Genomic DNA, 11,341 nt, shown 5'->3' with positions numbered 1-11,341 from the left:
CTAATGCTAAAAATGACAACAGATGCATGTAACTCTCTAAAACAGTAAAATATTACATGGCACATAAATTGTTAGATCTCCATATGACATATTGCTACTTCCTTATTTCCATTTGGCATCTGAATAGGCTAGACTGGACTATGCTTGGTATCTAGTAAAACATACCTCATAAAATGGATGCAGAACTGGCAGCAAAACCTACTTACCGTTTTCATCAACCAAAAGATTAACAAGAGATAGTGAAGACATCCGCTGAACTTCTAGATCAGAAGACTGCAGCAATGCATGATAAGGTTCTAAGTAGTCCGCAGGGAGAGGTGTGGTCACTAGGTGGAATGTTAAAACAGGAGTATGTTATATCAAAAGAGCTGTAAACAGCACCAGTAACATTTATGCAACCTCCAAAAAGAGCTTTAACAGTTTTCAATGACATAATAAATCCAAATATAAAATGAAGAAAGAAATGTATTTTTTTCTCATTAGATGTTCCACATAACACAGTGTTTAACTATAACGACAATCTAAGATTCACCTTAATCTGCTATTAATGGTCTTCTAACTTAAACAGCATCATAAGTGCAGAAAATATAAGGAAGACTCACAGCATCTTGCCACATATCATTTTTTCACAGACTTTTTTATCACTTAACTGGCAAAAATATGTAAACTACCTAAATAAACTCTAGGAATATACATTTTTGGCAGCAGATAGGGACCACAGGACCTAAGCAATCTGCCACTTTATCACCTGTCAGAAAATCTGCACATTCTACTTAACTAACAGCTTATGTTCTTGTCCCACTCATCATATGAACAGGTTCATAGGTAGGTACTAGGCTACTTGCCCGAAGGCATTTATAAGTCTAGTTGGAATGTGTTGGCTTTCGCCACTCCCTTAGATTAGTTCCCTGTGCCTCTGTCCAGCAGAGCCATTGAAGTGATCCCTGGGGTAAACTTTCTGTTTCCTATCCACTCGTCAATGTTTCTCTTGAAGAGGGTTAGCGAGGAGCTCTACTTAATGTAGATTGGAATCTTGTTCCAGAGCATGGGAAGTCTCTGGGACAGGAATCTATCCCTCCAGCATGTCCTATTTATTGTTGTGGTGAGGTTTAGATCCCTAGAGCATGTGGCTCGAGAGGATATGGTTTTATTTAGGTGGAGCATGTCCATCAATTCTGGGTTGGACATGGCATTGTATGTCATGCAGAGATCACCTCCGAGTAGACGGTATGCAACTGAGTACAGCTGGAGTTTCTTCAGTCGAGCTGCATAGGGCATCTGCTTGAGGCCAGTGATCCTCTTGGTGAGGTACTTCTGTGGTCTTTCCAGTTGTTGCAGGTGTCTTGTAACGTACATCCTAAATGGGGCATTGTACTCTATGATGGGCCTGATGAGTGATGTGTAGAGGGGCCCAATGACCTCTTTCGATCTGGATGCAAACCCTTTTGTGATTATGTGGGCCACATAGAAGGATTTTCTAACCACTTTGGTAATGTGATTATCAAAGGAGAGGTTACTATCTACTTGGGTCCCCAGATCCCTTATTACGTCTTCCGTATTTAGGGGGTACCACCTATGTGGTAGTTTGTGGGTACTTTGTTTTTTCCAAAGGGGATGGCTATGCACTTTTTGGCATTTAGGTTGAGGCTATGGTTTTGACACCAGGTATCTGTCTCAGTGAGACCCTTTTGGAGGATGTCTGTGTCAGCCAGAGAGTCAATTATAGCCCCTAGTTTGCAGTCGTCTGTGAACTTGGTCAGCCATAGTCCTCCTGTGCTTGCCTGTACCTTTGAGAAGTATATGCTGAACAGGAGGGGTCCTAGGACTGAGACCTGGGGAACGCCACTTGTAACTGGTTTTGAGTCAGACCTAGCTCCCGCAACTCTTACCATGTGGGTTCTGTCTGTGAGCCAGTTGGCAACCCATCTCGTGACATAGGGGTTTATGTTCAGGCTGGTGAGCTTGTCTATAATACCTGAGTTGGGAATGGTGTTGAAGGCCTTTGCAAGGTCTAGGTAGGCTGTGTGGACCACCTTTCCCTCATCTATAGCCTTGGTAACTGTCTCAAAGAAGTCCACCAGGTTTAGGAGGCATGATCTGCCCTTAGCAAAGCTGAACTGGGTAGGGTCTAGTGTTTGGAGGTTCCCAATGTCTCTGTTAATGAGATCCATGATGATGCGCTCCATAGCTTTGCAGACCAAGCTAGTCAGGCTTATTGGGCGATAGTTCCCGGGGTCCGTTGTGGCTCCACTTTTGTGAAGCGGAATAACCGTTGCTGTGCGCCACCCTGTGGGCACGTAGCCTGTGGAGAGGCTGAGTTTAAACAGTGTGTTTAGGTGAGGGGTTAGTTCATCTTTGAGCTCGTGTAGGATGCAGCCTGGGACACCATCCGGACCCATTGATGCTGTGTTTTTGGCTTTGGAGAGGGCTGTTTTAACCTGAGTGTCTGTGATTTCAGGGGCACTACATTCTTCTGGTATAGTTATGTGCCCTTTTGTGGGTGAGAGGGGGGGTGAGGTTTGCACTGAATCTGTCTGCCAGGATGTTGGCTATATCGGTCAGTTCAGTGTATTTTTTGCCATTCTGCCCTAACTCCGAGCAGATCTGAGAATTGCCACTTAGATTCTTGACATAGCTAAAGAATGCCTTGTGGTTATCTTTGGAGTCCATGGCAATTTTTCTTTCAAAGCTAGCCTTGGCTGATTTTATGAGAGAAAGTAGTTTCTTGCTGATACTGATCAGGAATGTCTTCCTTTCTTGGGATTTTACTCTTTTCTGTACTAGTTTCCTCCTTCTATTGTAGAGCTTGTTTATGGCAGGGATCCACTAGACTGGTTTCCTTTTCTTGGTGGAGTGAGTCTTGGTTTTGTTTGGGATAGCACGATCCATGCATTCTTGTAGGTGCCCATAGAGTGCATTAGTAAAGGATTTTGCAGCTTGGACAGCATTATCCTTTAGCATGGAGGCATTGAAATTTCCCACCTCGGTCTTAAGTAACGTGAAGTTTGCTTTTGAAAAGTTTTTCATGGTGGTTTCTTTGACCGGGGGTGGTGGCGGAATGCGGATATCCAGAGTGATTAGTTTATGGTCAGATCTAACCAGCGAGGGGTTGACCTCCAGTGTGGAACACCGGTCGCCCATGTTGGTGATGACCAGGTCGAATATGTTGTCACCTCTGGTGGGGGTGTTGACCAGTTGATCCAGGGCGTTTGAGTTTATAAATTCTAGGAAATGTTGGGCAAGGGAATTTGTACTTGAGTAGTTCTCCCAGTTAATGTTTGGGTAACTGAAATCACCCAATATCAGGGTGTTTGGTAGGACCTTTATGTTTCCCAGTGTTTCCAGGAATGCGGAGTGGGGGTCCTGAAACATAGTGGGTGATCTGTAGCAAGCTATAATTTGAATAGCAGTTTTGCCCATTGTTAGTTGCATGTGGATGATCTCTGAAGCATCGTGCTGTGCCACTAACCTGGAGGTGTGGGTATCCTTGATGAATATGGATACTCCCCTGCCTTTTGTATTTCGGTCCAGGTTTTGTGGCCAAAATGTATGGTATGAGTTGTAGCCTGGTAGTGCTGGGGTGCTCTCTGGAGCCTTAAACCAGGTTTCTGCTACTGCGCATATATCGATTTCCTCCATACTGAGGAGTGCCTCAGTGCATGCATTTTGAGGTTTAGACTTCTGACATTGAGTAGCATTACCCTCAGTTTTTTGCAACTTGTGCTATTTATGGTGATGGGTTTGTCTTTTGGGCCTTGCATAAAAAAGGCACTATGAGGGTGGCAAGTGCCTTGGCCAGTATTTGAAAGCCTAAGGGAGACAGGTGCAAGCCATCTCTAGCGAAGCAGCGTGGCTTGTCGAGCATGTCACCCCAGGCTGACAGACACTGGATCCCCTTTGAATGACACCTGAAGCTTAGCCAATTGTTGAAATTGATATTTTTTTCTCTATACCGTAGTATCATTCTTGGTGAGGGCTGGATGCTACTCAGGGTCAGGGTCATACCGGCCTGGGCTACATGATCAGAGATCTCCTCCATGTCTCTTTTCATGTAGTCCAGGGAGGTACGGCTCAGGTCATTCACACCAACATGGACAATGACAGAGTCATATTTGTACTTGTTCTGGAGTGACCTGAGTGCTTGTGTTATATGGCGGATCCTGGCACCCGACAGGCAGCTAACAGTAACCTTCTCCTTGTTCAGCCTAGTGAGTGGGACATCAGTGTGCCTGACTATAGAGTCACCTATTACTAGTGTGTTGGGTATGTTATTTTGCCTTAAGGGCTGTGATTGCATGGCACACTGGTTTTGTGAAGTATGTGTTTCATGGTTTGCTTGTGTTGGGGGGTGGAGGTTGCTTGGATGTCTGCTTTGGAGGTCTCTGTTGCTTTTGCAGATTTTTATTTAGAGCCTCCGAGTATGTTTTCGTGTATTTATGTGTGTTTTTTACCTGTGCTGGTTTCATGGGTCTATGTGAGACTGGTGGTGTGATGCAAGTAATTCCCTTCTCCTCTTGACTGCCTGGTCCAGTTTTGGGTTGAGAGAGCTTAGCCTCCAGTTTGGCTGTATAATTGCATCTCTCGCATGTATTAGTGTTTAGTGGAAGGAGGAGAGGGTTGTCTGTGTACATGAGGCAATTGTAACATTGCCTCAAAATGCCCAGATTCACCAGTTGGACCAGAGAGTACATCTGAAACTGCCCTTTGGACATGCCTGGATAGGTACAATGAACTGTTTTACTGATTGGCTGGTAAGGTCAAATAGAGAGCCTTGTCCTTCTCTACAGTATAGGGGGTCTAGTGCTAAGGTTTATTAGTGCTTGCTATGAGTTTAAAGCAAGTGCCAGGATGAGAAGTGAATGGCTTGAGTGCTTTAGTTGAAAGTTTGTCTAGTTCCAAGGGAAAAATTGAAGAGTAGACTTTGTGGAGCCGGGAATAGTTATACCCTAGCTAACCGGCGCTGCCCGACACGCAAAACCACGCAAATGCGGGTTTTATAGCAGGAAAATGAAAGAGATAGAAATTTCTGGGCTGAAACCACTCCTCCAGGGACAGATAGGCTGCTCAAAGCTCACTCTCTCACAGTGAACAGAGAAACTTCCTTCTATCCAAGTAAGGTATGGGCAAACACAGAAACTTGTAAAACATCCCTGAATTCAGCACTAACCTGAAAACTGGACTATACTAGCTTAGAAAGGCAGGAAAACAAGTATTTTTTTTTTGGTTTTTGTTTTTTTTTTCAGAAAATAAAGCAGATATAATCAAAAAACACTTTAAATGCACATAAATGGCTATCACACTTGAGTGTGTAGCCTACAGCAGTTAAACAGGTAATTTAAACACAAAAATGACTTTGTTAAAGTGCAGGCAGTAAAATAAGTACAATATGTAGCTGAAACAAGCTTTTTAAATCACAAAAACTCTAGAAAATCGTAGTTTTAGGTGGAATTAGCTAAAGGCAGCAAGAAAATGCATAAAAATGATACTTAATCACTCCAAAGTCTCTCTTTTGTCTCTCTGCTGCTATAGAAGTATGATCAGAAAGTGAAGTACTGAGGTTAAGGAACTACAATTAGCAGATACATTGAATAGAGAAAACTCATCTCTCCGGCAGTTCACATGTAGTCCACCAAGCCCACAGTTCATTCTACCTTTTAAGAGTTTTAACTCACACTACATGGCTTTGCCATCATGATGCTAAGAACTGTGAGGTATTGTATTGTTAGTAGTCCCAAAATTAAGAGCTCACTTGTGTGTAGTTCACAGTACTAACGCGACAGGAATTAACTATGACTGTGAACTATACTATCCACAACTCCCCTATGTTACTGCTACCACCATGTACTTGGTCAGGAAGCAGCAGAAGTAGGAGGAATATGCTGACTTGGCAGCACCATTAGGATGAGTGCTGTAAAGCTGAACAGCCTGCAGTAGACATCTGGTCCTTTTGCAGGTATTTTTTTCTGTCAGTCACATAGACATTATATGTGAAAATTAATAGCAGTGTACACCGCCCACAGCATCATTCCAGTCTTTTTTTTTTAATTTATTACATAGGTCATGGTGGTGGTGACTGTGGGGTTGTAGCAGCAGTTTGGAACACATTACTTTGGTTATTTATTTTTTGCACTTCTTATTTCAATTTCTTCACAATGTGAGAGATGCACAGAAGGTGGTTATCCTTTTTGGGTGGTAGAAAGGCAGGCTGTGTGTTACAGCACTGAGCACTTATAGTTGAAAGATTATTAATATGGCTTGTCAGTGAGAAAGTACATGTCTGTGAGCAGCAAGATGAAATGAATTATTGTGGATATCTTTTTTTTATTTTCCTCACAATACCTCAGAAATATACATAAGGTAGCTGTCTTTTGGTGGCATAGATGAGGAGGAATGCTGTTTGTGGAGGCAAAGGGTAGTTACATGATTACTGCTGAATGACATTAATTTGGGTTGTTAGGGCAGTGTGTGTGTCTTACAGCAACAAGTTGAAATGCATTTCTATGATATCTTTTATTTTCTAACAAGACACCAAAAGGGTACAAAATGTGTCTGCCTTGTGTGTGTGTGTGTGTGTGTGTGTGGGGGGGTGCTGTATGTGCAACCAAAGGGCAGTTACATGATAACTGGGGTTAGAGTATGTTTTTGGAAACAACAGGCTGAAGTACTTTACTGCAGCTATAATGTATGTGATTTCTTTCTCATTCAAAAGTAGATTACCTTCTCAGAACCAGAATATTCTTCAGGAACAATATCTATTTAAAATGAGTCAGTGTTTTGTATTGTTAGAAGCAAAGTGAAGAGGCAACCCACATTTTAGATTTGTTAAAATTTCAAGATCTCCATAATACATATGTCTTCAGAGTCAATTTGCAACAAACTTGTACATTTTCATTTTTTCTCATGGGGAAAGATTATATAATTCAGAAAGTCACAATTATATTTTGCTATTATAACATTAGAACTAAACCCACTATTTCTTTGTCCATAAAAGTGATGTTTTCCAACATTTAAAATTTCATTACAGAAAAAAAAGAGAAAGCATTACTGAGAATTTCAGCTTGGCACTCAGAAATCAACATACAGCTGATGCATCACCCCTGCACCAAGCAAGCAGAATATAAATATGGTTTATAACTGAATATTCAGTTTAGTTGTCTAAAACAATTTTTCTAGAAAAATGTCAAATTGTTTTAGAGATATTCTGCATTTATCATCTCCACCAGTAGGCCTGCATAGCCATTAGAGAGTGAGAGGCTGGCAATGATGGCATTATACTTGGTTTCCATTACATCTGACTGCATAGCTTCTGCTCAGAGTGGTGGAATTCAGCCATTGTTCAAAATATGACGTTTTTGCATTATTGTAATATCAGAAAAAAATCACCAGTATTTCACCAGCCAAGACAACATTTCTGTTATTGTATATAGGATGAGGCCTGAAATACATCTATTGAAAAAAGCAGTGTGCTGCTTTTAAACTCAGGATTGAGATACTGTGAAATCCTTTTTGTTAGAATGGCAATCTTGAATGTGTTTTGTACTCCAGTATCTTGCTATTTGGCTAATCACTGAAGATCAAGAGGATGGGTGATGAATCTAACCAGGGTTATACAGACCGCCTGTAGACTTTGTAAGCAAACAAGGATTATTCTTGGAAAATGATATAAGTTATTTTTGTTGGCCATCTCCTGAAAGTTGAACAGTACCAAATCTAGCCATGATGCAGGAAATGTCAGTCAAGCTTAGAGAGGGACATATTCACCAGAGAAGCATGAAGAGTTGGAAGAAGAAGAACTAGAGGCTGTTTGGATTATAGATTCATAGTAGAGTACTAAGCTAATGGCTTAAGAGCCCTTGCAAGCTTAGCCAATAAACCTGATTTTACCCAATATATGGCCCTTAGGGATAAGAGGATGGCATGGATTTGTGCCTATGCCTTGAGTATCTTACAGATTGCACCTGTTTCATTTTTGCCCTGCCTCTTTGCATGCAACATGTGACAGCCCAGTAGGCAGGAAGTGCAGTAGGCATCTGGGTTGCACTGCCCCTCACTTATACAAGGGGTTGACGCCTCATAGTTTTTTCCCTGGTTTCTACCAGGAAAACCAACCAGTGAGCCTGTGCCTCTCAGCCTAGGATGGGCATATCCACCCACCCTATATGCTTCATCAAGCACCCAAGCTGCTATTGGAATTTGGTCACCTGGGCCGTAGACAGGACATTGTCCCCCTATGCACCAGCAGTTTTAACATTTATGTATTTATAGACCTAAAATAGTTCCAGCTTTGCACTAACACATCCAGCAATGAGTCACTTATCACTGATTTTTTTAATATCAAGAAGCATTACTTGAAAAACCATAGAAAGAGAACTTTTTTTTTTAAATTTCTGCAGGGGCTTGACCCACACCACCCTTAACTTGTAAATTCCAACTCCACGTTTGCAGTACAATGGAAAAAATGTGAAAAACACTTAAGTGCACCACCAGCTTACTCCACACAAATCTGTATGGTTTCTACAAACATTGATTAAACAAAATCAAACAAAAGCCACCCGAAAAACAGAATATGCAACAGTGCAAAAACAGCAGTTCAAAACAATATCAAGTGGTTAAAGTAATAAATAATTAAATTGTGAAAGCAAAGCTAGAACCCCTGGCCAGAATGAGGCAGACCTTCCTAAAAAGATGAAACTTGAGACACAGCCTAAATAACTGTCTGTATTGCACTATTGAAGTAGTATTTTACTACTCTTGGGATTGTGGAGGATCTCTTCCATGTAGTTTCCAGAAGCACCCCACTTGGAAACGTTGAAGTTAGACACAGTTCAACAAAACAGAGTCATTGATTTTGTATTTCACTGAACTATGACTTGATCATATGGACAGACCCCATTCTAAGGATTTAGACTTGACAGAAACAGATCAGAGGTTGAGAGCTGTAACAGTGGTTTATGATCTTCATCTGAAGCCATATAAAGGGAGATCTTAACAGCTTAAAAGAAAGACAGAGTGGTGGCAGGATAGAAACTGCTCAGTACCACAAAAGTACCAGCAGAGTTCAAGTAACTGCCATCTAAAAAAAAAAAGCAATGTCTAGACGTGGAGAGCTCAGAGACAGCATGAGGAAATATTATTTTACAGAAAGGCTGGTGAATAATTCTAAGTAATAATAATTCCTAAAGAAATCAAAAATAGTAATGCATTTCAAGAATGCTTGGGACAAATATAAGGCCATTTTTGTATACAGCTCAGCAAGTTCCTGCCTGGTGCTCTGGAGAGTTCTACAGCAGCAGAGAGACAAAAGAGAGACTTTGGAGTGACTAAGTATCATTTTTCTGCATTTTCTTGCAGCCCTTAGCTAATTCCCCCTAAAACGCCGATTTTCCAGAGTTTCTGTGATTTAAAAAGCTTGTTTCAGCTACATATTGTACTTATTTTACTGCCTGCACTTTAACAAAGTCGTTTTTGTGTTTAAGTTACCTGTTTAACTGTTGTAGGCTACACACTCAAGTGTGATAGCCATTTCTGTGCATCTAAAGTGTTTTTTTGATTGTATCTGCTTTATTTTCTGAAAAAAAAAAAAAAAAAACATAGACTTGTTTTCCCACCTTTCTAAGCTAGTATAGTCCAGTTTTCAGGTTAGTGCTGAATTCAGGGATGTGTTACAAGTTTCTGTGTTTGCCCATACCCTACTTGGATAGAAGGAAGTTTCTCTGTTCACTGTGAGAGAGGGAGCTTTGAGCAGCCTATCTGTCCCTGGAGGAGTGGTTTCAGCCCAGAAATTAGTAGTTTATTGGCCATTTTGGGCTAATTTCTATCTCTTTCATTTCCCTGCTATAAAACCCGCACTTGCAAGGTTTTTGTGCTAGTATACAACTCAGCAAGCTCCTGCCTGGTGCCCTGCAGAGTTCTACAGCAGCAGAGAGACAAAAGAGAGACTTTGGAGTGATTCAGTATCATTTTATGCATTTTCTTGCTGCCTTTAGCTAATTCCACCTAAAACTACGATTTTCTAGAGTTTTTGTGATTTAAAAAGCTTGTTTCAGCTACATATTGTACTTATTTTACTGCCTGCACTTTAACAAAGTCATTTTTGTGTTTAAATTACCTGTTTAACTGTTGTAGGCTACACACTCAAGTGTGATAGCCATTTCGGTGCATTTAAAGTGTTTTTTGATTTTATCTCCTTTATTTTCTGAAAACAAAAAAACAAAAAATATCCTTGTTTTCCTGCCTTTCTAAGTTAGTATAGACCAGTTTTCAGGTTAGTGCTATATTCAGGGATGTTTTACAAGTTTCTGTGTTTGCCCATACCTTACTTGGATAGAAGGAAGTTTCTCTGTTCAGTGTGAGAGAGGGAGCTTTGAGCAGCCTATCTGTCCCTGGAGGAGTGGTTTCAGCCCAGAAATTTATATCTCTTTCATTTTCAATCTGGTGGTGCTCTCTAAAAATACCTTTAGAATATGTTTTACAAGGGTCTGTGGTCAGGCCCATATTTATGGAATTTTTCCTGATATACATTGCTAACAGCTTCTTTTCTATTTGAGCATACCTTTTGTAGATCTGTAAATGCACTTGACCAACAGATGACATGAATACTCTCCTGAAAGATCATAACTTCTAGGCCATTCTGACTGGTATCTGTTTGCAGCACAACTAATTCAAACCATAGTATTTTAAGCTGAAGCAACTGTAACTAGCTTCTTGAGCATTTCAACACTCCTATCCTATTCACTGTACCATTCTTAGACTACATCCTGCTCCAACAGCTTTCCTAGACGCAGAGTTAAAATTAATGCTAGTGGCTCCAAAGGACAAAAACTTGTCTTTAATGCAGAGAAGATGATAAGGCTATGTGTTAACATTCATACATCACATGCTTGGATTTACTTTTCATTGCTACTACTGTAGTGTAGCTTAAAGGGACTGCTACACTCTTGGGGTGCTCTGCTTTTGGTGAGAAATTAAACTGAGGTCACACAGAATATCAAAGATGACTGCACAACGAGTAATAGCTTGATTCTAGCTCTCCCAGTGTGAAAATAGAAACTCAGCAGAGAAACCAGTGGACTTATATTTCTGGGTAAATTTAAGTAACTGGCTAGTAATTGTACTGCCTGGATAACAGGACAAAAGAAATACAGAGGACCTGAAAAAAAATCAGCTACAAAAGATGAGGAAATAATACTGACTGGGAAGAGCACTGCGGCTGTTAAAAAAAAAAAGCAGTGCAAGCTCCAGACATGACTTTCAGTAACTTACAGAAAAATATAAGACAACTGCACACAGACCTGATTAAAATAAAACCGATGGAGTATATTAATTCAAATAACTAAGGCTG

General features: G+C 40.8%; 1 protein-coding gene across 1 annotated transcript in view; it reads right to left on the bottom strand.

Moving 5' to 3' along the window:
* LOC122814803 (vacuolar protein 8-like) overlaps positions 1–11,341 on the bottom strand; it is a 988,388-nt gene that overhangs the window by 772,110 nt on the left and 204,937 nt on the right. Inside the window, exon 4 of the mRNA XM_044087110.1 lies at positions 207–326. Within this exon, the coding sequence (XP_043943045.1) occupies positions 207–326 (120 nt within the window). The remainder of the gene's footprint in view (positions 1–206; positions 327–11,341) is intronic.

Source organism: Protopterus annectens, chromosome 1.part1 (genome assembly GCF_019279795.1).
Source record: "Protopterus annectens isolate FY-2018-M chromosome 1.part1, PAN1.0, whole genome shotgun sequence".
NCBI lineage: Eukaryota > Metazoa > Chordata > Ceratodontiformes > Protopteridae > Protopterus > Protopterus annectens.
This window is presented reverse-complemented; position numbering and strand designations above follow the sequence as displayed.